This window comes from Vipera ursinii, assembly GCF_947247035.1.
Source record: "Vipera ursinii genome assembly, chromosome: 9".
In the NCBI taxonomy this organism is placed as follows: domain Eukaryota; kingdom Metazoa; phylum Chordata; class Lepidosauria; order Squamata; family Viperidae; genus Vipera; species Vipera ursinii.
Window position 1 is genome coordinate 18,510,964 of NC_139523.1, and position 27,471 is coordinate 18,538,434.

The 27,471-nt window shown below is 42.9% G+C and overlaps 2 protein-coding genes across 4 annotated transcripts in view; one reads left to right on the forward strand and one right to left on the reverse strand.

Annotated features, from left to right (window-relative positions):
• Nucleotides 1–27,471, forward strand: part of TMEM147 (transmembrane protein 147) — a 45,464-nt gene that overhangs the window by 4,890 nt on the left and 13,103 nt on the right. For 2 of the 3 annotated variants that reach the window (XR_014493300.1, XR_014493301.1), the window contains exon 9: nucleotides 12,077–12,175. The gene's annotated coding sequence lies outside the window, so the exon portion shown is untranslated. Of the gene's footprint in view, nucleotides 1–12,076; nucleotides 12,176–15,439; nucleotides 15,457–27,471 lie in introns of those variants that run through there. The other variant, XR_014493302.1, reaches the window with a different exon arrangement.
• ATP4A (ATPase H+/K+ transporting subunit alpha) lies at nucleotides 13–26,332 on the reverse strand. Its single transcript, XM_083369574.1, has 23 exons — nucleotides 26,096–26,332; nucleotides 20,002–20,169; nucleotides 18,117–18,176; nucleotides 16,746–16,949; nucleotides 16,050–16,163; nucleotides 15,371–15,505; nucleotides 13,943–14,060; nucleotides 13,596–13,864; nucleotides 12,099–12,297; nucleotides 11,598–11,707; nucleotides 10,622–10,756; nucleotides 9,744–9,936; nucleotides 9,083–9,258; nucleotides 8,719–8,855; nucleotides 8,411–8,561; nucleotides 7,314–7,482; nucleotides 7,032–7,186; nucleotides 6,382–6,505; nucleotides 5,513–5,658; nucleotides 4,616–4,749; nucleotides 3,663–3,764; nucleotides 2,167–2,258; nucleotides 13–1,924 (listed from the first exon to the last, which is right to left on the reverse strand). Exons 1-23 carry the CDS (start codon nucleotides 26,105–26,107, stop codon nucleotides 1,896–1,898), a joined length of 3,132 nt encoding a protein of 1,043 aa, XP_083225700.1. The 5' UTR covers nucleotides 26,108–26,332; the 3' UTR covers nucleotides 13–1,895.

A 27,471-nucleotide genomic window follows, 5' to 3' on the forward strand; every position in this document is an offset into this window, starting at 1 on the left:
TTCATATTCCTGTCCTGTTCAATCTTAGCTGTATTGTCTCGGCATCCATAGCCAGCCAGAATAACATCAAAATGACAACACGTCATAAGATCATCACACACAAGGTAACACGTATTATTGTAGCACTGGATGCAAGTACTTCCATCGTATTACAGGCTCCATCATTTGCATCATGATGTACCCCTGGCACCCTTCCCTCGTAGAAATTGCTGCTGTATTATCTGATCTAAAACTGGATGGGGTTTGGAGAAGCTCAAAGCTTAAAAGCCACAATGAATTGGAATAATAATGTTTGCACTGCATTTGAAGCAGAGGTTATGTAGGCTTTGGTTTGCAGTTAAAGCCATATGTAGCTGGGGATAAAATGGCACAATTAAAATGGGGGTTTTCATGATTTGGCCTGTCATGGGGATAATAATAAGGCGGGTCTTGATTTTTCTTCCTGATTCGGCAACTGTGCATGGATGCTGCCTTTGCTAAAGGCCCATGGGATGAGAGAGGCAGGGTTTTTCATGGACAGTTAGCCATCTTCTTAGAGGTCCCTCTTCTCTGCATGACTCTTGGTAGTTGGAGAGTTCTCACTCTGCAAACCGTTTTTATTTTGTTCAGGGCATACGAAGAGTTGCTGGCTGCATTTAGGGAGGGTTATGGTGACACTCTTTGGAAACCTCTCTAGAATGTTTTTCAAGTCCACCTGCATACCTATCTAATTGTCCTCCTACTTGTAAAACAAGGGAAGCAGAAAGATTCATTTTTGTCCCAGGGCATATTCTTGGATAATAATAATTGACAAGTATCGGCAAGTACAGTTACATGAAGTATACTAGCGCAAAGTGGTTAAGTCTGACTCGCAGGGGTGTTTTCTTCTGCAGGAACTGGGTTCTTAAAAGCCATCAAATGAGACTTTGTGGGCACGGCAATCCTTCCCTTTAATTCAACCTTATAGCTACCGCCACATTGGTGAGCAACATGGAAGGGTCATTCTCTTTATTCGTAGGATGGCTAGCCACGGAGGAAGGGAAATTTCTCACAAGGAGGTGGTTTGTGGTGGCGGTTGATCAATCTGTTTGTTAACTGGCAACGATTTCAAAATAACATCCTTATGCAAAGAACAAAATTATTTACTTGCATCACAAAGTATGATGCAAGTATATAAATCATGTTGCATGATGCCATCAAGAGGCATGTATCATAATCTTTTTTCTTACTGCAGCCCGTTGTGCTGTAGGGTAATCAGAATTTGAAGGAATGGAGAATATGTGTATGTGACTTCATTGTCTGGTTATCTTGAACTGAGACTGCCTGTGTATGAATTCCTCTGCTTTCTTTTCATCTACTGTGTGAAAGTTCTGTAAGCTTTATGCTTCAGGAATCACCAATCCAAGGAGACCAAATCAGGCAGAAGTTGAACGTGATGCTAGTGTGCCATTGCATATTTTATATAATTTTTTTAAAAAATTCTGCTTTTCTTATGGAGAAAGCAAAGGAAGGCAAACCACCCACCTTTGTTTCTTCCTTGAGATCATATTGCTTTGTTTGCAGGCTTTGGAGTTTGAAACTTTCTATATTTTTTAAAAAAATCTTGACGCCTGTACCAATGTTTATATTTGGTTGCCATCTCAAGAACCGTCCGTTTCCCTTAGCATATCAGCATCCCCAAATATTTTCTTGATGTTGGGCAGAGTTTTGTCCCAGAGTAGCTGGAGTAGGACGTGTGGAACATGGAACTTCATCATAGGAAGGGTAAGAAATTCAACAAGTTCGATAGAAGGTGTAGCGAATGAAGAAAGCAAATCCTAGGTTCCTTCTTACTGTAGTAATTTGCATCCACAGGGAGCAGCCCAGGCAGCACAAACCGTGCCAGTGGGGACATATTTGTGCCCACAGTTTCATCTTTAATAGTAAAGTTCTTTGTCCCACCAACCTGGAGGAAAGAGACAACATGGGGATCAGGTTAAGGATGACGATGATATCCTGGATGCCTACAACAATTTGTCAGTTGATGGAAAAACAAAGAGGTGTACCCTTGGAGGTTTCTAGTAGTACAGCAGTATCTCTTGAGTGATCCAAGATTGGGAATCGCATCAGAAGATGCCCGAATCAACCTTTCCATGAACCTTATGTCAACTTGCCCCCCTCCTCTCCTTACCCATTCTTGTAACTTACTTCCAGGGTGTCTCCGGACTCCCAATTTTCGGATTTCATCATACACAAAGATCAGAATGCCAAATGGCAAAGGCACTAACCACCACTGGAATCTAGATGGGACGGGTCAGAAGAGAATGGAAAAAGTTAAGCTTGACAGAACTTGACTAAAGTCAGCTTGCCGAGCTGCATTGTCTTTGAAGTAGCTTGAAACTGACGGGCACTGAGTATCCTTCTGCGAAACAAAAGCTTTTCTTTCCCAGTTTTGGTCTGTGTTTTCTTGCTAAGTCCCTGGAAAAAGGGAGCAGTTGTGACGTAGGGCCGTAATGGCTGCTGTCCTTGGTGCTGAGCTGAGCTGAGCTGCAGGAAGTTCCTTCCAGTGAGGGAACTTTGCTTTCCCCCCTTTTAGCTAGAGAGGAGATTTGGGTCAGGAGGACTAAGCTGTAGCCTTCTACCTCTTTAACTCCTCGTTGCCTTTGCATGTGCCCGTACTGACTGTTATTATAATATGTCAAGGAGCGACTCCTGCTTTGCTGAATTTAAAATCTAAACTTTGATGATAAGGGATAGGAGAAACAATAGGCAATGAAAGTGCAGCTAGAGGAAAACAGCATATGTATATATATATATATATATATATATTTAAAATATGGTAATTAGAGCAAATTGAGTAGGGAATTATAATACGTAAAGAAATAAGAGATGATTTACGAAGGAGAGGAAAATAACTAGGATTTAAACCCTGATTTTTAGAGTTGTACAATAATACAAATCTAAACAGAGCCAGCGTGTACAGTGATAAAGGTGTTGGACCAGAAAGAGGGAGACCAAGTTCTAATTAACCTTCAGCTATGGAAGCTTCCTTGTATATTTGGGGTGGTCCCCCTCTTCTCAACCTTACCTACCTCACAGGGTTATTGTTTGGGGGAAAAGAATTTGAGAATTTAGCCCTATAGGGTGCCTTAAGCTACTGTTATAAAGGGTAGGTTATATATCAAATAAACAAATACAGACATTGATGTCTGTGTGCTGCAGTGAACAAATCTATATCTCTGTGCTTCGTGTTTTGTTTTTTGTGTGAGTAGAAGTGACTTGTTGAATTTTGTCTGGGAGTTTTTCCACTTGAGCTAGCTAATTCCTGAATGAAGAGTAAAGTGTCCGGAGAGTTGAGATTTATAGCCATGTTAAGCGTGGAGTGATATCCTACAATTGAAGGAGAAAAACAAGAATGTGGGCAGAGTACACTGGTTTGCTTAATCATCTTTTTGTAGAAGCCAGAGTTGCTAGGATCCTCATGCGGTATGGTACCGAAAGCCATCTCTTGCAAACCATAATGGAACACAACAACAAACCACAAAATCACGCATCTCATTTTTTGGGAAGACAAGTTCAGAGGTGGCTATGGGGTTTTTGCACTGCCTGCCAGCTAACTATCTCCGCTCTGTAGCACGGCATCCTGAGAGCTTTTGAGAAGTGGTTCTGTCATGTTAGAACACCAAGGTGTACAGCGTTCTTACCGTATGGGCATAAAATTGAAGATATTGGGCATCCCAGGGCAATAACAGAGGAAGCAGCCCAGGCAGATCTGGAACACAATAGCAATCACCAAGATCTTGTTTCTGAAAGAGAAAGAGATGAGTAGGGATGAATGGAAGGTGTTCAGCTGTTCTCAATTTCTGTTTTGAATAGACCAGCATCGGGTGATTGATGGTCAATTGATCATTGGCAGAAGGGATCACTCAGTGGAAAGAAGCAGTTCCAGGATAAGAAGGCAAATACTCATCTGTTGTTGAATTCTCAAAACTGTCAAATTCATGGAGAACTCCGATTTGTTGGGGGAAGCTGCAGATGCTTTGCCAATTTTTCTGGGAAACGAGCTTATTTCCCGGACTCATGTTTGATTCAGATTTGCCCATCCCTAGCATCATTTCAGCAACATTTGGTCAGGAAAACACACTCTCCAAACAACACAAATTCCAAAACTAAGAACGAGAACGGGAGGTCAAACAACAGGTTGAATTTTTTGGGTTGGAAGAGTTGACGAGAAACATTCTTGCTGTAGAATCTATCAGTAAAGTTTAAATTTTGTGCCATTCGCCCCCTGGAAAAATTATTTCTACTAAGAACCTTCTTAGAGATTTAGAATATCTGAAATCCTTTCTATTACTCTTTAAATAGCAGTTTTGCATTATGAGTACCAGTTCTTCACTGAACCAAGTGGGTTCAACTAATTCAACTTTTCTTTGGGTAGCTCAAAGCCACCGCTGGATTGTTGAACAATTCTGAAGGTTCCTTAATATTTTGTGGTCAATGATCATATTGCAGTTAACATCTCAAAGCAGCCATTGGCTACTATCCCTCTGTTTTGATTTATAAAATCACAGTATAAAATACATGCATTTTCAAAACTATGTTCCTAGCTGTGCCAGACTAAGAATCTTCTCACTTGAGCTGCTGATGTGTGATCTACCTGAAAAATCCTTGCTGGAAGACAGAAAGTCGTCGTGTCTTGCGGATAAGCACATCTGCAATCTGGCACATCTCAATGCTGATGAAGAAGACAGTATAGCAGGTGTACTGTTGGTAAAGACGTTGTCCAAATGTCTGGGAGGAGAAAGGAACGGTGGAGGTATGAAGGCAAAGTCAATAGATGGCCACCAGCCACCAGTTAATTCCAAGAACCGCTTAAATGTTTTTGAGGTTCTGAGGCAATACGGAATATTTACTCATAGAAGAGAATCTTTGCAGCTCAGGGTTGAATTGTGAGTGCTATCTGAGCTTGACTGTTTTCTTGCGTACATCTCATTACCTAACTAGGTAACGTTATCAGTGTTAGAAGGGAGTGGGGTTTGTTCTCTTTATATTCTAGGAGACCTGAGGTCGGTAAAATGACCCAGATGGTTTGGGGCAATATGCTGACTCTATAAACCACTTAGAGAGAGGTGTAAAGCATTGTGAAGCGGTATATAAATCCAACTGCTATTGCAGAGGTCCCCAACCTTTTGGGCACCAGGGACCGGTTCTGTGGAGAAAGGTTTTTCCGCAGAGCGGAGGGTGCGTGGTTTTGTGTGCTGCCTGCATCCCACAGATGAGACTTTTCTTGTTTGTGCAGACTGGTTGCAGGCATGCCACGGCCTGGTACCAAGTCCATGAACCGGGGTTTGGGGACCCCTTTGCTATTGCTATTGCTAGTGGCTTCCCTGTCAGTGATGGAGTGTTTGACCACTTCCGAAAAACAAGCTAAAAACAAGTAAACGATAGCCTAATCAAGGAATCATCAAGAACACTCCTTGTTACCCGATTGGGTAAACGTGGCCTGTGATTAACATTTTGGGGAATCAGATTGATCTTTCTCTTCCCTACTCACCCACTCTTGGCCATAGCTGTCTTGAAGGTCCTGGAGGTGCTCGTTCTCCCAGTCGGCCCGAAGCCCTAAGCACTTGAGCGGGAACCAGCCCTCTTGGGCCATAGTGGTAAAGTAATCAGTAAAGCCCGCAAATGACTGGATGACTCCTGCAAGGCAAAACACCACAGGTTGTGTTGGATGTCTGGTCCAGCGGAACCTTGACCTTTTAAGCCAGGGTGTTGTTGTTGTTTTGAAGTCTGGGTGAGTACATTTTGACAGTATATTGCAGGCACTTTCACCAAATGAGGTAAAGTCAGGAGGTTGCGACTTGCTATCTCTTCCAGCTGGCCAGGATGCTCCTTATCACCATCTTGCCTTCTGGCTTGTAGGCAGGATGGAATATTCACAATAACAATTTCCTGGCTTGTCTGTTTTCCCTCTTATTTATATTTTGTAATACATCCATTGAAGCGATCTTACAAATGGCCCTTTGCAGCATTTTGAAAGATTCTTTTTTAAAAAGGGCAGACATTTGGTGCTCCTGAAAGATGCTATATTGACATTTCTAGATCTAAGCCTAACCTTAATGCCCTTTAGGGTTAGGTCAGCCTTTCCTAACCCAGCATTCTCTAGCAATTTTGGCACTCCAGTACCTAGAATTCCCTACTGGTGTAGGAGATGCAGTCCCCCCCCCCCCGATACATCTGGAGAGGTCTCAGTTGGATAAGGCTAATCAAAACCTATTCTAGTGAGCTATCTAAAAAATAATAATAATCATATTTGGGTGGTTATTTTAAAGCTGAATTAAAAGTGCATCGCTCCCTAGCAAATGTTATTTTCTTTCTTTTGCTAGCTCTAACCACTAACCACTTTCTTGCATGCATACGAACCAATCTGGAAATACGAGTAGACAGCTAGTGCTTCATTGACCAAGCGATCCCGTCGAGGATTTCGGGGCTTCAGGTGCATGATGTCACTCTCAGCCCTTTCATAGGCCAGCGAAACTGAGGGGAACTATGGGAGAGGGCAGAATATCTAAAATAAGCATTTGGCACACACGAACACCTTTCATTCCACCCCAGACTTGCTATGATAAGACTTTGAAATTTTTGGAACTTGGGTGCTAGATGAAAATCTTTTAGAGCAAGCGTAGGCTTTAGACCTGTAGGTTGAATTCATACAACACGTTTAACCTGTTAATTAATTCATAACACAGGTTGCTAATGGGGTTTACCTTGATCTAAGAGGCTACATTGGCCTGGCCTAGTTAGTCGCCTCAAAACTCTTAAAAAATAACCCACCTTATAACTTATAAACACAGCGACTGGCTTAGTGGGTTTAGCATGTTGTGCGAATGCAACAATGATATTGCCTTAAAACAGGCTGGGCTAACCCGTCAGGCTAACCCAGGATGAGGTTTGTTTCAAAAGAAGTTGCTCGTGCATCCACAAAATGGGACCCACAAAATGAAAGATGGTTTTAGGGGTGGGTCTCTTAATTCTGCTTCTTGCCAACTTTATTTTGGCCCTTTAGGACTCACAATGTCTGTGCACAGCTCAATAAAGAGGATGGTGATGCAGCCAAGAGGAAGAGGGACACTGGCGGTGATGTAGATCAAGTAGGGGGCCAATTCTGGGATGTTCTTGGTCAAGGTATAAGCAATGGATTTCTTGAGATTGTCAAAGATCAGGCGTCCTGGGGGGAAAGAAACAAAGAGAAAAATGCAGAATTGGAATAGCTTCCTTCTACATGTTGTCCCCTGGGTGTGTGAGGACAACTTGTCTCAGAATCTCCCTAGCAAGGGATCCTCATAAGAACTGACCCTGCTCAACGCCGGTGACAATGGAGGCAAAATTGTCATCCAACAAGATCATATCAGCAGCATTCTTGGCTGCATCAGATCCAGCAATGCCCATTGCGACTCCGATATCGGCTTTCTTCAGTGCCGGAGAGTCATTCACCCCATCTCCTGTAACAGCCACAATTGCACCCTGTGGACGAGAGTGAGAAATGTGAGACTTGGGATTTACAACTGGGATTCAGGACAAAGATTTGCAATGGGCAACACTTCTCGTTAGTATTCCATCTGCTCAGAGGGTGTGCCATGCCATGTCTGTCTTCTTGGTTTTCATTTTCTAGAGACCAGTTTTTGATTTTTCTGACTTTTAGCTCTACCTTCTGGAAAGGCATAGCTAATTAGAAGCTTCCTAATATCAACATTAGTCCAGAGATCCTCAACCTTTTGAGCACCAGGGACTGGCTCCATGGAGAGAGGTTTTTCTGCGGACTAGAGGGAGCGTGGTTTCATGTACTGCCTGCATCCCACTGATGGGGCTTTGCTTGTTTGTGTGGACCAGTTTCTGGCATGCCGCAGCCCGGTGCCAGTCTATGGACCGGGGTTTGGGGACCCCTTAATTAGTCCACCCAAAAGGAGCAGAGGCTGAGTGCTTCAGGTAGTTCTATAAATCCCAGAGTAATGTAATTAAGAATGCTTGTCTGTTCCGCTTAATGTATTTCACAAAGCAATTATTTGGATAAAAAAGTGGCAACCCTGTATTGTATTATATTTAGAGGAAGGGAAGGATGCAGACAATTACTTTATTATGGACTGTGTCCACATAACATGCTTAACTTGTTTACTGAATTCATCAAAACCCATCTGGAGAAATTCATATCAAGTTATAAATCAATCATGATTGATGAGATTACGCAAATCAATTATCTTTCTTGTGGTCTTTGACCAGCCTTTATATGTATTAAAACCATAAGGAAAAAAAAATCTAAGGGGAGAATTACCAACTCTTGGTGTTTTGTGTAAACACTGTCCCTGGTTCTGTAAATGTTCTGGTTTCAATGGCTGGGAAAGTACAAAGCAGGTATTGAATATATCCACTTTTCGTAAGAAGTACTGGATCTTACCAGTTTCTGACAGCTTTCTACAATGATGAGCTTCTGTTGTGGAGACGTGCGAGCGAAGACCATCTCCGGATGCATCTTTAGGATCTCAACCAACTCTTCACTTTCCATATCTTTCAACTGATTTCCATTGACCACACATGCCCGGGCATCCCTAGAAATAAGAGAAAAACCCTTCAAGATTAGGAAACCTTCCAACAGCACCCCAGCAGTGCCACATCACTTCTTCCCTTGCACAGAGTGTCTTCCTTGCCTGGCGCCACCGTCACTCAAAGTAGCTCTTCAACGTATCTGGGTATTAAGGTACTCACCGCTTGTTGACCTGCTCCACGGGGATCCGCAGGCGGGTGGCGATATCTTCAACAGTTTCGCTGCCCTCTGAGATGATGCCAACACTGGCAGCAATGGCTTTGGCAGTGATTGGATGGTCTCCTGTTACCATGATCACCTGGGGGGAAAAATGGAAAGGGGAAATTGCAGCAGTTGTTTCTAAATTTATTTGTCACACTAACCCCAAGTATCATGGGAGCTAAAGTCCAGCATACATAGAAGCCTCAGATTAGGAAAGAACCATCTTAGGATCTTGTAAGATTTCAGCATGTCCGTGTCTGGCTTTCACACCATTATCATGAATACTTTCCCAGTCATTGAAATCAGAACATCTGATGGACTTACCCGGATACCTGCAGTGCGACATTTCATGACGGCATCAGGCACGGTGGCTCTGGGTGGATCAATCATAGAGATAAGGCCTGCAAAGCATAGCCCGCTGGTGGGGAAGTTCATTTCATCACTGTCAAAGTGGTAGCCACGGGGGAACTCATTCTGAGGAAGGTAGAGGTGGCAGAAACCTGTGGACGAGAGAGAAGCATTTTGAGACCTCTATCATAGCCCATAAATCAAACTACTTATTCAGATTCAATACAGTTCCATGTTCACTTAGTCCACAATGCTCAAGTTAGGCTACAGTCCTTCCCTTGATATTACAGCTTTCTCACAATTCAGGTAGTTGACACTCTTGAGGGTGACGGTTGATACATTGGTAGTTGCCATACACAGAATGGGTGAAGCTCAAGAAGCTTGGAGACATTATTTGAATTTCCTGAATGTTGATCATGTAAAATACCTCTGAGAAATTGTAGAAGAGTTCAGGAGTGGCTCCACGCTGCTCATGAGAGCATAATTGCTACCTAGAAGGGCTCAAGAGGTCAGTGATGGAGAAGAGCCAGAAAGAGGGCATTTTGATGAGATTCTTAAAGACAGAGCTGGACTACCAGTAGATTTTTTTAAAAAAAAAATTAATGAAAACTTCAGTCATCGAACCATTCTTTCTTACCCAGCACACGCTCGCCCAGTCCACCAAGGTCCATATAAGCTGTTTGGAAAGCTTCCCTCCATTGCTCATCAAGGGCCAACTCCTGGCCTTTAATCATGATGGTGGAGCAGCGTTCCAGGATCCTCTCAGGAGCGCCTTTCATCACCAGCAGGTGGCGCTGGTCTCTGGGATCGTCAAGCTCATGGACAGACAGCTAATGGTAGGGGAGACCATAGAATTCATGAGATGTTTCCATACCCAGGGGGCAACTTTCTAGCTTCTTGACTTTGGGCAATGAACTAAGCAGGAGGAAACCAAGTCCAGAGTTAAATGCCAGGTTCATTCAGTACTTTCTGAATCAGAGCTCCTTTTGGTGGCCCTTGCTGAACATCCTGTCAACAAAAGTGTGTGTAGTCAAGGCTATGGTCTTCCCAATTGCAATGTATGGCAGTGAAAGCTGGACCATAAGAAAGGCTGAGCGCCAGAGAATTGAGGCCTTTGAACTATGGTGCTGGAGAAGACTCCTGCGAGTCCCTTGGACTGCAAGGCCATCAAACCGGTCAGTCCTAGAGGAGATCAACCCTGACTGCTCTTTAGAAGGCCAGATCCTGAAGTTGAAACTCAAATACTTTGGCCACCTAAGGACTCACTGGAGAAGAGCCTAATGCTGGGAAAGATTGAGGGCAATAGAAGAAGGGGACAACAGAGAATGAGGTGGCTGGATGGAGTCACTGAAGCAGTAGGCGTGAGCTTAAATGGACTCCAAAAGATGTTAGAGGACAGGAAGGCCTGGAGGAAGGTTGTCCATGGGGTCGCGATGGGTCGGACACGACTTTGCAGCTAACAACAACAACAAGCTGAACATCCTGGAACCAAAGGACAGAAGGTCAGCTGCTAACCTGGAATTTGTTGGTGGAGTTGAAGGGAATCTCGCAGACTTTGTTGTAGCGGTCCCGGTACTCCATGACGTTGCCGAGGGTGATTTCAGAGAATTTCAGTAGGGCTGTCTCCGAGGCATCTCCGATCACAATGCGCTGGGATTGAAAAGGGAAAGAAACGCAGAAACAGGATTAGCACCGGTCGAACGGCTGGCTGAATTTGCATTTATACTAGAACAGTGTTTCTCAACTTTGGCAGCTTTAAAATGAGTGGACCTCCACTCCCCAAATGCCCCAGAAGACAAGATAGTGAAGATGAGATTGGATAGTTCATGCTGAAATAAAATTTCTAGAACTTCTAGGTTTTTGATTGCCCTTTGCTTGGATTTGAGTTGAATAACTGACCTAACCTGCTGCTTTCCAAGTGTGTTTTGGGGAAAACCTCATCTTTTGATCTTAGGTCTTTGGGTTGAGGATTCTAGGAGTTGTGTGTGTACAGGCAGTCCTCGACGTACGACCACAAATGAGCCCCACATTTTTGTTGATAAGTGAGACATTTGTTAAGTGAATTTTGCTCCATTTTCTGATCTTTCCTGCCACAACTGCGAAGCGAATCACTGTTAAATTACTGACACAGTTGTTAAAGTGAATCTGGTTTTCCCATTGACTTTGCTCGTCAGACTTTTGCCAAAGGAGATCACATGATCCTGGGACACTGCAGCCGTCATAAATATGGGTCAGTTGCCAAGTGTCTGAATTTTGATCACGTGACCATGGTGTGTGTGTGTGTGTGTGAGAGAGAGAGAGAGAGAGAGACACACACACAACAGTCCTGTGAAAAATGCTCATACGTCACGAATCTGGGTGCCCTTGTAACTTTGAACGGTCTCTAAATACACTGTTATACGTAGAGGACCACCTGTATATGTTTACTCTTTTGCCATCTTCTCATAGAACGCTAAATAAATACATAATAATCCACATGCGTTTTTCTTACCCGTGGCACAGGCACATTATCCTGTCCTGATTTGAAAAAAGCCCGGTTGCAGAGACTCACCACTTTACACAGAGCCCTCCAGGTCTCTGAGGACTGGTCAAAAGTTTGCCCTGTAAAGCAGAACAAGAAGCAATGGGCAGCAGCGGGGCAGGCTTCCCACATACAGTATTAACCTCGTGAACTCTGAAGCTTCCTCCTTCCGTTGTGTATTCAAGATGGACAGCGATTAATATTTACATGTTACTCATATGCAAGGGCGTGGGTCTATATACATATGTTGTATATAGTATATTTTTAAATGTGTGTTATGTATGCTTACATTTTGAGAGCAAGCAACTAAATTTCAATTTTAATGTGTGCCGTTGTGCCCACGGGGGGGGGGGGGATGACAATAAAGGTTATCATCACCATCACATTGTAAGCTTAGGATGGGCAACGTGGTGCCCATCGTTACTAACTGTCTCTCTGCTTGTTGCCAGGCTTGCTGCTGATTGCAGATACCTGACTGGTCTTCCGTAGTGTCCGCTGTGTGAATTTGGTTGTCGAACCAAAGATGCGAGACCGTCATTCGATTCTGGGTGAGTGTCCCAGTTTTATCCGAGCAGATGACTGATGTAGAGCCCAGCGTTTCAACCGCTTCCAGATTCTTGACCACGCAGTTCTTCCTGGCCAGTCGCTTGGCTGTGAGAGACAGGCAGACCTATCCAAGGAGAACGAGAGGGAGGTGGGGTGGGAAGAGGGGGTAGGAAGAAGTGAGGTCCAGTATTCGGAACTTGGGATAACTAAAGTCAACTTAGGTTGAGGGCATTAAGCCATTTGTTCAAGATTGACCCCCACTCTCAATCTTATGCTTCTGGCTGGCTGGAATATATGGGAAAAGTGGTGCAGAATATCTGAAGGATACCATGTTGGGAAGGATAACTTAGTTCAGTGGTGGCGAACCTATGGCATGCGTGCCAGAGGCGGCACTCAGAGCCATCTTTCTGGGCACGCGTGCCACTGCCCCAGCCCTGCCTCCCCCCGTGGCCCCCTCCTCACCAGCAGCCCCCCTGGAGGAGAGTTGCCTCTGAGTGCGGCCTGCATGGAGCAGCATAGCCAATGACATGGCAGCTGGGCAGCGGGGACAAGACTCCACCCTCACGCCCCATCATGCACATTTGATGCTGTTGGGTGCGGGCGGAGGGCATGGCCACCATGGTGCTGCTGGGCTGCCTGGATGATCTGTGGCAGGCCGTGGAGGCGGTGAGTGGCCCTGTGAGTGGGTGGGGGTGGGCTGGGGGCAGGGCGGGGCAGAGCAGGGGCGGGCTGGGGGGCGGGGTGGTTTGGCGGCACTCGGTCTCTAAAAGGTTCGCCATCACTGACTTAGTTCATTCTTTTCTAAATCTTTCAACTGTGGAAGATATTTTGTTACTTGAGAGGCTTCCTAGTGGAGGTGTCTATGGAGATTCAGGTTGTGGTTATCCCAAGGGTGCTTTTTCAAAAGGCAACTGGACTTTGTTCTTCCTCAAAGACATTTCGCTTCTCATCCAAGAAACTTCTTCTGTTCTGACTGATATGGTGGAGAATGGAAGGATTTATTTCCTTGCAGTCATCTGGTCGTTAGTCCTCTTCCTTCAACAGAGGGCGAGGGATACGACACCACCTATCTCCCGTTTTCAATGCAGTCCTTTCAGCAGTTCCAAGAAAAAAAAACCCCACGTGGCCTCAACGACTCTCAGAAAGAGTGCTAATGACCAGATGACTGCGAGGCATACAAACCTTTCCTTTCTCCACCATTCAGTCAGAACTCAAGAGCTTCTGGGATGAAAAATGAAACATCTTCAAGGAAAAACAAAGCTCAATTGCTTTTTGAAAAAGTGCCTTTGGGACTTCCTTGGTGGAAATGCCAGGGAGCGATGACAGTACCTCCTTCATACAAAGCAGCGTGTGAAGGTGTTATGGAAAGAACAGGGGGTAAATATTCAGAAAGAGCTCAAACTGCTTGTGTGTGACACTTACTGTGACCGTTGCTAGAAGACCCTCGGGGACATAAGCCACCACAATTGCCATGAAAAAGACCATGGCCCTGAGGAAGGGATAGCCGATCACCATGGCAACAACAAAGAAGGTGGCACCAAAGAAAATGGCCAAGCCGGCTATGATGTCCACAAAATGCTCAATCTCAATAGCAATGGGCGTCTTCTCATTCTCCACTCCTGAAGCCAGGCTGGCGATGCGCCCAATGATGGTGCGGTCCCCGGTGTTAATGATGATGCCGGTGGCCGTCCCTGATAAAGAAGAAAGGAAGAGCTAGATGCTTCCAGAGGAGAGCCAGTGTGTCCCCTCCAGAAACCCATGCTTCCTACCTTCTAAGCACATGGTTGAGAAGAAAGCGATGTTCCTTGTTTCTAAGGGGCTGTCATGGGTGCATTCTGGGGCACGGGTTTGAGGTTCTGATTCCCCTGTCAAAGAGGAATTGTCCACCTGGAATAAAGGAGGGAAGAAAGAAAGGAGTTTTCCCATGTGCATTGCGCCATAATTCCATGGGACTCTGTAGGCACAACTCTTGATATGGAGATAACTGCCCGTGGCTGGACAATTTTCAACTCTGAATTTATTTATTTTTTAATCCCATTTATATCCTGCCCTTCTCCGAAGACTCAGGGCGGCTTACAATCTAAGAAGCACAAATCAATGTGCTTAGCAACAGCCTTCATTCTATGTATATGCCTGCTTATTAGGGCTTTCGCCCTCCCCCAAGCGGCATTTTTACAAAGTCAGCTTATTGCCCCCAACAATCTGGGTCCTCATTTTACCTACCTCGGAAGGATGGAAGGCTGAGTCAACCTTGAGCCTGGTGGGATGCGAACCTGCACTAATTGCAGGCAGCTGGTGTTACTTAAGGAGGCATTAGCCCACTGCTCCACCAAGGCTCCTACGTTGTGCATTGTGCATTACGTTGTGCATTTTCTTTCTTATATTATTAAAATACATGTACGTGCAGGAGAGGGGAGCATGTTTTTTTTACAACTGTTTTCCAGATTGGAATCATTTTTGAGTTTTGGATTGATCTGAATAATTAAGTTAGTGTTTCCTGATCTTGGTAACTTCCAAGTATGTAGACTTCAACTCCCAGAATTCTCATTAATGGCCATCCTGGCTGTGGAATTCTGGGATTTAAAGTCAACAAGCCTGGAAATATATTAAGTATTCAGAAATTAATGTGTTTTAGAACTGCTATATATTGCAGGACAGAATGGATAGTATGATTATAACTTGTATGTTTCATAATGGAATGGTGACTTGAATATGGAACTACCAAGTCCTAAAGGCAGGGGTCTTCAAACTTGGCCCTTTTATGAGTTGTGGACTTCAACTCCCAGAATTCCTGGCTGAGGAATTCTGGGATTTGAAGTCCACAAGTCATAAAAGGGCCATGTTTGAAGACCCCTGTCCTAAGGTAATGCTGTAGTCACTAGGTTACTTAGACCAAAACTACGTTACATAGTGATCTAGAGAGCACTTCCTCTCTCTACGTGAGATGTAGGACTGGGCGTGTTTTTCCTTCACTTCTGCATTTGGAGTGCAACTAGACTGTTGAAATAGTGATGCTGCGTCAGAGATCACACAAAAAACGTGCAAGGAACTCACTAGTTGCTTTCTCTCTTCCAGTAAAACAAAAGGGCCCAGTTTCACCATCTTTCTCCAGCAGAGGGTGAGAAAAGCAAACTTTCTGCAGTGGGGAGAAGGTGATGTCATACTTGTTGGAACAACCTTCTTCATTATTTAGGTACCTTGCACCCTTGCCCAGTGATAATCCTGATATCTGCTGGGACTCGGTCTCCCCCTTTGATCTCCACCAGGTCACCCACTACCAGCTGATTAGCATTGATCTGGAACTTGTCACCATCTCGAATCACTGTGGCTTGCTGCGTTTGGGAAGAAGAGAGGAAACCAACTTGCATTTGGATTTACAACATTCTTTTCTTCCCATAACCACCCACCCCCCTTCTGCCCCGAATCAAAAGAAACAAAAATCCCAGAAGGCCAAAGAATGTGTTGTCTTCCGATGCATAGTGAGGATAAAAGGTAAAGGTAAAAGTTCCCCTGCACATGCGTGCTAGTCGTTTCCTACTCTAGGGGCCGGTGCTCATCTCCGTTTCAAAGCCGAAGAGCCAGCGCTTGTTCGAGCATGTCTCCATGGTCATGTGGCCGGCATGACTAGATGCCAAAGGCGCATGGAACGCTGTTACCTTCCCACCGTAGCGGTCCCTATTTTTCTACTTGCATTTTTACGTGCTTTCGAACTGCTAGGTTGGCAGAAGCTGGGATGAGTAAGAGGCGCTTACTCTGCTACACGGCACTCAGGATTTGACCCGCCAAACTGCCGACCTTCTGATGGACAAGCTCAGCATCCTAACCCACTGAGCCACCGCATCCCTGTATAGTGAGGATATTGAGAGCCATTTCTACCTGCGGCACAAGATTCTTGAAACTTGCAATGATGTTTGTACTCTTAAATTCTTGATAGTAACCAAAGCAGCCAGTCACAACCACGACAGCAATAAGAGCAATAGCCAGGTATAACTAGAAGAAGAAGAAGAAAAAAATATGCCAATGTTTGTGTTGTCACAGCTGCCCTGCTTCAATTAATGCTGGCAGACACCACCTTTATTATACAGCTCCTCCTCATTTAGCCACTGCCTTGTTTAGCAACCATTCACAAATACAACAATAATAAACACTAGTAACTATTCATTTTCTGATCAATATGCCCATTTGCAGCTGACTATAAAAGCTCTCAGTGTAAAAATGATTGTTTCGGGCAAAATCTCTGAGCTGGGGAGGGTTCTAACTAGGACCGTCTTTGAGGTTTAGAGTTTAGGCTGCAAAAATCTAGATGGCCATTAGATGGCAGCAAACAGGTCTCTGTAACTATTTAAGTATCAGGTGACTACTTTGCCCTGCTCAATTTGTCTATTGCTAGTGATCCAGCATCCTTCAAGGTATATATTCATTATATTAAAAACCTAGAGAAGAAACAGTTAATTCTGGCCCTGCCCACCTGAGCCTAAGCCCCACCCACTTTGCATCATCATTCTATCTCCTATGGCAGCTCTCCTCCCGGTGACCCCCAACTGACTGACTGCTTCTGCTGTGGGCACTTACATCGTCCGCACTGGTAAGATCTCCTTGGCCACACTGGATGCCAAAGGCGATGAGACAGATGGCGGCCGCCACCCACATGAGGCACTGCAGCCCCCCAGCCAGCTGACGCGCAAACTTCACGTACTCCGGAGTGCCTTTGGGGGGCTTCAATTCATTGGGGCCATCACGAAGGAGAATCTCTCCGGCCACTGTGCTGGTCAGACCCTGGAAGCAGATGGAATGGAATGGAATGGAATGGAATGGAATGGAATGGAATAGAATAATGGACTGGACTGGACTGGACTGGACTGGAATAGAATAGAATAGAATAGAATAGAATAGAATAGAATAGAATAGAATAGAATAGAATAGAATAGAATAGAATAGAATAGAATAGAATAATGGAATGTAGAATGGACTGGAATAGAATAGAATAGAATAGAATAGAATAGAATAGAATAGAATAGAATAGAATAGAATAGAATAGAATAGAATAGAATAATAGACTAGAATAGAATAGACTATAATTAGAATAGAATAGAATAGAATAGAATAGAATAGAATAGAATAGAATAGAATAGAATAGAATAGAATAGAATAGAATAATAGACTGGACTGGAATAGACTAGACTAGACTAGACTAGAATAATGGACTGGACTAGAATAGAAAATAGAATAGAATAGAATAGAATAGAATAGAATAGAATAGAATAGAATAGAATAGAATAGAATAGAATAGAATAGAATAGAATAGAATAATAGACTAGAATAGAATAGAATAAACTATAATTAGAATAGAATAGAATAGAATAGAATAGAATAGAATAGAAAAGAATAGAATAGAATAGAATAGAATAGAATAGAATAGAATAGAATAGAATAGAATAGAATAGAATAGAATAATAGACTGGACTGGAATAGACTAGACTAGACTAGAATAATGGACTGGACTAGAATAGAATAGAATAGAATAGAATAGAATAGAATAGAATAGAATAGAATAGAATCTGGAAGGGACCTTGGAGATCTTCTAATCTAGCCTACTGTTCAAGCAGGAAAACCTATACTATCTCAGACAGGTGAATGTCTGGTCTCTTCTTAAAAATCTCCAGTCATGGAGCACCCATGATTTCTGGGCGTAAGCTGTTCCACTAGACAAGGAGGCCGGATATAATAACAAACCAGTAATGACTCTTAGAAATTTGCCTACCCTGGATACAGTGAAAGTGGCTATCAGTTTAGGCCAGGCCTATTCCTCATGTACCGCTTCTTTTCAACGCTAGATGGCAACTGTACTTTCAAGACTGCAGAAGGAGCTATGATGAACTGTGAAAATATGCTGTACGTTCCTTTCAGCTTGCCCCTAGCACCCTTTTTGTCAATAGGTTTCACCTTCTTGATGTTGGTCCGGTATTTCATCTCCAACTCTTCTATAGACAGCTGATGATCATTCTAAAAGGAGGAGAGACCCGAGATAAGAATGTGATTTCAGTGGATGGAGAGATGTTGTCTTTTAAGCAAGGTCCCCCTCGTCATGCAATGTTCTTTCCTGCTGTTTTGCATAAAAAAATAAGCATAGTTAACTAATATTTCCTCAGACAAATGAGATAAACTCGCAAAATGAAAGCATAGATAGAATGACTTAAAAATTCCGGATAAGTGGGAATTGATTCTGGATGCCAGGAGATTAAATTCCAGACACAAAGCATATCGGGGTTGAAGGCAGAGAGAAGCAAAGAATGTATTACGGATGAAAAAAACCCAACAATTTAGTTTATATATGTAACTCCACACACCCAGTATTAAACAGTAGTATAATTTATTACACTGTCTCAGAAAACCGAGGAGGCAAAGTAACAAACAGAATTTGCAGCTCTAACGTTTGCATGCCAAAACGTTTAGGAAAGAAAGAATTTCAAATGAGGCAATCTCTGTTATTAGAGAGGTTTGAGAAGAGGATAAATTATGAATTATGAAATGGATTATTAGACTAATGATATCTGAAGGAATTAACACTGCTTTTGTTCATATGAACGAGGCTCTGAAACTATTACTTAATCATTTGCTGAAATTTTCTAAAGATCAGGACTTTTAGAGAATGAAGTTGTCTCTGAAAAAATTAGTGGGAAAAACAAGATTCCTTGTTTGACGTTCAGAGAGAAAATTACATTTTGTTTTAGAGAAGAATTCCTTCCCTGAAGACTGATATAATTACATTAAATGTACTCCCTAGTTTCAAATGGTTTCCAGATTAAGAAACAAAAGAATGTTACAATTCTTCCTGTTTGTGACTTTCCTTATTTTTTGTGTGCTGAAATCTTTATACAGAACTTCTGAGGTGAGCTTTGAATGCAAATTTCCTTTAGTCTCAGTTATTGATTATTTTTAATGTTTGCTTTCAGATCCCAAATTCTGAAGGAGCTTAAGAGGGCTTACGTGGATAAAGTGCCCCTCCTTAAATCAATTACAGCCTTGTGAGATCACTCCTATTGCTCATAGGAGAGTGAGGATAATGCCATAATGCTGATCCTGGGTTCATGGATTATGAATATGTTTTATGGATGAAGAATTTATTTATTTTGGGCTGGTCTCTCACACCCGACTAAACGTAGTTCTTTTTTCTTTTTTCTTTTGCTAAAAGTTGATATGCTTAAAAAGATAGTCATTTGGGGCAACACTGTGCATTGTATTGCACAACTGGGACCAGAATTTCTGTTGCTAAGCTAGGTGGTTGCTAAGTGCATGATTTACAACCATTTTTGTTATGGCTGTTACGTAAATCAATGCAGTCGTTAAGGGAATCATGTCATTAAGCGAATCCAGCTTCCCCCATTGACTTTGCTTGTAAGAAGCCAGCTGAGAAGATCATAAATGTCAATCAAATGACTCCGGGATGCTCCAATCATCATAAATAAATGCCGGTTGCCAAATGCCTGAATTTTGATCATGTAACTGTGCAACCGTCATAAGTATGAGGATCACTCAGAAGTCATGTTTTCGATTCTATTGCAACTTTGAATGATTGCTAAACAAGTGGTTGTAAGTTGAGGACTTATAATGTATATCAGCTTTCAGTAAAAAACAATTATGTTTAGCCTGGTGTGATTAGACTAGTTTTATGTTTAAGTGTGATAAGCAAACTGGGTTAACACTGGGTTAGTTCCGTAATCAGCTGTCAAATTAATTGAATAGGCAAGCTGCCTCTTTCAACTATGGAAACGACAATGTCTAAATTCCTAGAGAAATTTTATTTTTCCATTCTGGTCCTGTGGCTTACCACATCCATTTCTTTCTTCATATTCTCTAACTTCTCTTTTTTCTTCAACGCTTTGTTTTTCTTCTTCTTCTTAATCTTCACATCCATTTCCCCATCGTATTTCTCCATCTCCACCGAGTACATTTCGTACTTCTCCTGGCAGGGCAAAAAAGTCAAAGAGAAAAATGTCTGTCAGCTCAAATAGCTTCATTAATTATTATTAATTAAGATGTCACTATATTCTTTTAAGAGTTTTAAAGCTCACCTCTGGCAAGCAGAACAGATTTTAAGTGGTGGAATTAAAATTAAACCAAATGGCTAGCAATAGCATTGAAAATAGATTGTTTCAAAGGCCCTTTTCCTTAGTTATTTTTCCTTTGAAAGTGGCTGAAGGGAATAGAAGAATGATGTCCACAGTGGTGGTGGTGGTGTGTGTGTGTGTGTGTGTGTGTGTTTGTGTGTGTGCGTGTGTCAAGAAAGTCAATCGTTAGCAACTGCCATCTTGACTATTTAGTCCCCCTCACAGGTCTGGGAATTGCTTTAAAACCCCAACACTTGACACATTTGCTTCAACAAAATTATCAAATATAATCAACAAACTGATTTGTAGTCAATGTTGATCTACCATTTGGCATCAAAGGAACGGGATTAATTGATAGATGAGTCAGTCACCTTTACTAAGACTGAGCTGTTTACAGTACACGCAAATACACTTGTTGAGTTGTGCTTTAGAATAAAGCTAATTATTCTAGGAATAAGGTAAAGGTTCCCCCGCACACTTGTGCTAGTTGTTTCCGACTCTAGGGGCTGGTGCTCATCTCCGTTTCAAAGCCGAAGAGCCAGCACTTGTCCGAGGACGTCTCCGTGGTCATGTGGCCGGCATGACTAGACGCCAAAGGCGCACGGAACGCTGTTACCTTCCCACTGTAGCGGTCCCTATTTTTCTACTTGCATTTTTACGTGCTTTCGAACTGCTAAGTCGGCAGAAGCTGGGACGAGTAACAGGCGCTCACTCTGATACGCGGCACTCGGGATTCGACCCGCCAAACTGCCGACCTTCTGATTGACAAGCTCAGCGTCCTAACCCACTGAGCCACTGCATCCCTATTCTAGGAATAGAAGAGAGGAATTTTACCAAGGGTTCTTTTACTCTGCAATTTTATTTCTCTAGTAGTGGATCTAAACCTAAGAGTCCCACAGTCATCCATCACCTGTGGAGAACAGTTTCAGTATTTTTCTTGTTCCACATTTTTTTAACAGATGTGAAACTGAACAGAATGATATTTTGGGTGTTTTCCTCTTGGTCAAATGGGAAATGAGAGCAGTGGGCAGTTCCCTGAATTTTGAGGCTTTCTGGTATCAGATAGGTCACGTGACCGCTATCCACACAGTTTCGATGAAATGGGAGTTGAACCAGCTCCCTGTGGAGGTGTTATTTTTGTTTTGAAGTGATTTATATTTCCGTCCCAGTAGGCCTGTTCTGCTAATGCTGTTTTGAAATTACTTACGTTAATGAAAACAATGCCATGCAATTTGATAATATGCACTTGTAAATGAAGGCGAATGTACATGTCTCAGGATAATGTTGCAGGATCTAATCTGGGTTGGCCCCGGATGCTGCAGTATGCACTTACTGTAAGCATAAAGCAAAGCCTCACTGCATTTGCCCCACTGCACCCCTTTAGATGTGCCAGGATGAACATCTCCCACATGAGATCTTGAGGGAGAAAACCCAACACTCAAAAATACTGTTACAAATCTCAAATGTAACTCTATAATTCGATTGGTGCCAGAGAAGGGAGTGAGAATGAAATACATCTCCCCCCCCCCCTAGAAGCTGTTTATTTATACAGCATGGATCTGAATCTCCCTAATGAAAAGTTTCAAAGCTTACGGCAAGGCAAGCCGTAACTTAGAAAATCTATTCCCACAGAGCTGATGAAAAGCTTATCACAATAACTAGAAACTTGATAGAAGGCAAGGTCTAATAATGCTGTAATCACACCCTATTCTTTTTGGGTTTTTTGCAAAGACCAGGAAAATTCACCTACACTTCCCTTCTGTGGTTTGCCCACTGACAAATGGATTAGCCAGGACTATGTGAAAATTAACACTCAAATTCCTTTCACAGTTGGATGAAAAAAGGGAGATACCCTGTGTACATATTAGTTTACTTTTAATCCCTAGGACATGTCACGGAATGTGTTTTTTTTTTAAAAAACTGTACCAAATTTGTTTTACCTAGAGTAAAGAGCACTGAACTTGGGACTAAAAGCTTTTTACGTCTGCCTATTAGGGTTGGGGAGGGACGCGGTGACTCAGTGGGTTAGGACGCTGAGCCTGTCGATCAGAAGGTCGGCAGTTTGGCGGGTCGAATCCCGAGTGCCGCGTAACAGAGTGAGCGCCTGTTACTCGTCCCAGCTTCTGCCAACCTAGCAGTTCGAAAGCACATAAAAATGCAAGTACAAAAATAGGGACCACTACGGTGGGAAGGTAACAGCGTTCCGTGCGCCTTTGGCGTCTAGTCATGCCGGCCACATGACCACGGAGACGTCCTCGGACAAGCGCTGGCTCTTCGGCTTTGAAACGGAAATGAGCACCAGTCACTAGAGTTGGAAACGACTAGCACGCATGTGCGGGGGAACCTTTACCTTTACCTTTATAAGGGTTGGGGAGATGCTTTGTTTTTGTGAAAACATATAAAAGTGATATGTGAGTTCTTCCTATATTCTGTTCTATTGCTATTTCCATACCATTACTATGATGAAGAATAGAATAGAATAGAATAGAATAGAATAGAAGAATAGAATAGAATAGAATAGAATAGAATAGAATAGAATAGAATAGAATAGAATAGAATAGAATAGAATAGAATAGAATAGAATAGAATAGAATAGAATAACAGATTTGGAAGGGACCTTGGAGGCCTTCCAGTCCAAACCCCTGCTCAGGCAGGAGACCCTATACCATTTCAGACAAATGGCTGTCCAGTCTCTTCTTAAAAACTTCCTGTGTTGGACCATCCACAACTTCTGGAGGCAGGTTGTTCCACTGGTTAATTGTTCTAACTGTCAGGAAGTTTCTCCTTTAGTTCTAGGTTGCTTCTCTCCTTGATGAGTTTCCATCCGTTGCTTCTTGTCCTGCCTTCAGGTGCTTTAGAGAATAGCTTGACTCCCTCTTCTTTGTGTCAGCCCCTGAGATATTGGAAGGCTGCTATCATGTACCCCCTGGCCTTATTTTCATTAAATTAGACCTACCCATTTCCAGCAACCATTCTTTATATGTTTTAGCCTCCAGTCCCCTGATCAATTCTTAAGACAAGATATGTTACTTTTCAATTACTACTGCGATAAAGTTTATATTTTATATTAATACTATTCAATACACTATTACTATTACTCCATTACAGTTGCCTACGCACTATCCCATATAGACTGTTACTGCTATGCATCAAAGTTTCTTTCAAACCTGTTTTGTCTTAAATCTCATCTCTCTTTGAGGTTTCTTCTTTTTCTGTTGAGGGCCAGCTTCTTGCATTTTTTTTAATTGTTACACTGTGCTTTGTTTTGCCGGACTGCTATTATTTATTTTCCTCTCTTTTGGACCCGCCAGTACTCCTGAAGGAAAAACAGCTTCTTTTGTTTTCTTTGCTGGTGGCTGCAGAGCTTCAAAACACACATCTCCTTCCATACTTGTCTCAAGGTTGTAGGCTTTATCAGCAACTCTGCACTCCTGGCACTGGGGACACGACTCCAGTAGGTGAGAAAGAAGGCAGCACAGGGGCCTACAGTGTTGCTAAGGAGCCTGCTTCACCTCATCGAAATAAAGCATTTTATCATCTCTTGACGGGGTCAATAAGGGGAAAGATTCCATGCAGTACATGTGATACTCCAGGATTTCAGAGTAGAAAAACCACCAAATCATTTCTCCTTTCTTTGTCCTTAACGGAGAGCTAATACTAAAGTAAATATGAAACTATTTGCTGTTCTCCCAAGATCTGCAAATCAAAGGCAGCAATCTTGCTATGCCCCCTTTTCTCTCCCCCACCCCCGTGTGTGTGTGTGTGTGTGTGTGTGTGTGTGTGTGTATTTAGTCCAGCCATCTTGGAATCAGTGTAAAATGTGCTTTCTAGCAGACCTAAGACATTCTGGCTGTTCTGTCTGCAGATTGATTTATCTAACATTTATAATCTTAATGGATTCTGGGTAGCACACCACAGAAAAACCAAATAACATAGTCAAAATAAAGCTAAAACTTCAACTTTATCTTCTATGTTGGTTTCCCCCCCCCCTTTCCTTTCTGCTCTTCTCTCCTCTAAAGGTGTGCACACATGATTTAAATTTACACATTCATCTCTGGATGATCTCAACCCGCGGCTAAAGGTGCCCGGTGAGAACGGTCACATGAGTGGGCATCGGATTTGTCCTTTCCTCCCGGCACACTCTTTACTATGCTTCTCTACCCCAGCAATAGCAGGGCAACTATCCACACATCTTCTCAATGCCATCCTAAGCCAGATCTTGTGAGCCAATGCGATGTAGAACTATCTACCAGGTTAGCAACCAGGAGACCGTAGGTTTTACTCTCATCTTAGGTGCAAAGTCAGCTGGGTGATCTTGGACCAATTTCCCTCTCTCTCAGCCCTAGGAAGGAGGCAATGGCAAACCGCTTCTGAAATTTTGCCAGGAAAACTACAGGAACTTGTCCGTGAATCAGATACGATTGAACGGAAGGAAAAAAAAAGATTCATGATCTTGAGCTCACAATCCATTTTGGAGAACCCACAAGTGAAGCAGCTGCTCACGCTGAAAGTTGATGGCTTCTATCCTGGTCAGCTGCTCAAAGAAATAAACTTCATTTTGCCTGATAGCAGAGTCAGCTCTGACTTTACATGTATAGACTGCACTATAACATCCCATTAACATTATTCCTCTTATTCTCCTCATCGTGAAATGGGTTTGGGTACAGTCTGTTGGACATCCGGCTGAAGAGTCCTTGTAAATGGTCATTCCTCTGATTAATTGTTCTGTCAGGAAGTTTCTTCTTATTTCTAGGTTGCTTCTCTCCTTGATTGGTTTCCATCCGTTGTTTCTTGTCCTGCCTTCAGGTGCTTTGCAGAATAGCTTGGCTCCCTCTTCTTTGGGGCAACCCCTGAGATATTGGAAGACTGCTATCATGTCAACCCTAGTCCTTCTTTTCATTACCCTGGAGATACCCAATTTCGGCAACCGTTCATCATATATTTTAGCTTCCAATCCACTAATCATCTTTATTACTTTATTACTCTTCTCTGTACTCTTTCTAGAATCTCAACATCTTTTTTACATCGTGGTGACCAAAACTGGATGCAGTATTCCTAGTGTGGTCTTACCAAGGCATTATAAAGTGGTATTAACTCTTCACATGATCTTGATTCTATCCCTCTGTTAATGCAGCCTAAAGGTAAAAAGGTAAAGGTTCCCCCGCACATGCATGCTAGTCGTTTCCGACTCTAGGGGCCGGTGCTCATCTCCGTTTCATAGCCAAAGAGCCAGCATTTGTCTGAGGACATCTCCATGGTCATGTGGCCGGCATGACTAGATGCCAAAGGCGCACGGAACGCTGTTACCTTCCCACCGTAGTGGTCCCTATTTTTCTACTTGCATTTTTACGTGCTTTCGAACTGCTAGGTTGGCAGAAGCTGGGACGAGTAACAGGCGCTCACTCTGTTACGTGGCACTCGGGATTCGACCCGCCAAACTGCCGACCATCTGATCAACAAGCTCAGCGTCCTAACCCACCGAGCCACCGCGTCCCTTGTTAATGCAGCCTAAGACCATGCAAATATCCAACGCCACAAAATCTAGCTTTGTTGGAAGGTTCATTCCAGATGTGTTCTATGGTTTACCCCACATTAACCCCAGTCACAAGCAGAGTAAGCAACAATTATGTCCTGAGCCATTCCATGAATAGAAATTAGAGCTATAAAAAACAGTCTTTTTTAAAAAAAATTGGAGTGAAACTTATTCTCCTGCTAAATGATGGAGATCCATTTACTGGTAAAAGTGAGGGGGGGGAGCGGAATCCTGAGTGATGTTGAAACCTAGTGCCTAAGTGAAAACAGAAGCTTCCTTACCGCCTTCCCCATGGTGAGTCCTTGAGGTCAACAAGACGGGCTTAAGGGGGAACTTGGTGCTGCAGGAGACGCCAGACCCTGCAGCTGAACAAACGGACGATCCCCTAAGGCGACTCCTTTTTATAAATTCTTGTGGCTGCCAATCTGCTCTAAGAGTGAGGGGTGGTTCCATGCACCCTACAGCCAGGTCTCGCTTGCGTGTTTTTGAAGTCACACACCAAGAGGAGACAGCCCTGCAAGAGAGGACAGAAAACACACACGCACAGACAGAAACAACCCCCCCCCCCAGCTGAAAGCCACCTTGGAATGCCCCTTTTACAATATCTCCTTCTGTACCAAACACATGTAGGCATCTGTGAACTTGAAGGCAAGGTGCGTAAACGAACACCTTGTTCTTTTTTTTAAAAACAAAAAGCTAGTAGATAAATCAACTAAATAAATAAGACATATCAAATTTTACATTTGAAAACCAATGCCCAAACCAAAACTTAGCCGTCACTTAACATTTGTGCTTTTCCAAATAGTGCAGAGGAATTCTTCTCCCCACCCCCCCAAAAAATATTGAAAATTCTGCAGTAAACTGCCCCTGGGCGTGAAAGTTGTGCATTTATGCATTTTGTTAAGGAGAACACTGTGTACATTAGGAAAAATGGTTGTCCAAATGCTATCTGGGCGAAGTAGATATCCAAAGTGGAAGGTTTATAAAATGAGACATTAAAAAAAGTATATATATAGAATTTGATATTAGTATTTTTCCCCGTTCGTTCTATATTGGCCAGGAAGGTCCCAGTTGGCAGCCTAGAAACAGACTCTGAAGCCAATAGCTCTCACTAAAATAATTACTCTGTAAATGAAATGGTGGTTTGAAAAAGTAAGCCATTTAACCCAGAGCCATTTAAAAAATCCATTTGAAAACCTTTTATGTAATGTGATGAGGATATCATCTTGACATTTCATACATATAAGGGCCATCCCAAAGAAAATATCTAGTATGGAAAGCCCTTTGGGAAACCAATAACATTTTTTTCCATTGACAATATGATGAAGCTTTTGCACTCTCTGACACAAGAGTATTCCGGAGGTGTCTTGGGTAAACATTGCAATAGCAGAAACCACAAGAAGAAACAAAGCTGGTCAAGAGATGTTAAGTCTAGTGATAGCACACAATCTAGCATCTGTTGCAAGGGTCACATGCAATTGGGCTATGTGTCTTCACTTCCCATTTAGTTAAATGAAATCTAGATCTCAGCAAGATGGCTATGCTTTTTTTTGATGAAGCATTTTGTGCCACTGAGACATACAATTTGAGCTGCTTCCTAATTTTACAGAGCCGCAGTTCCTACAGTGTGTGTGGGAGGTGACCATGTCAAAATCTG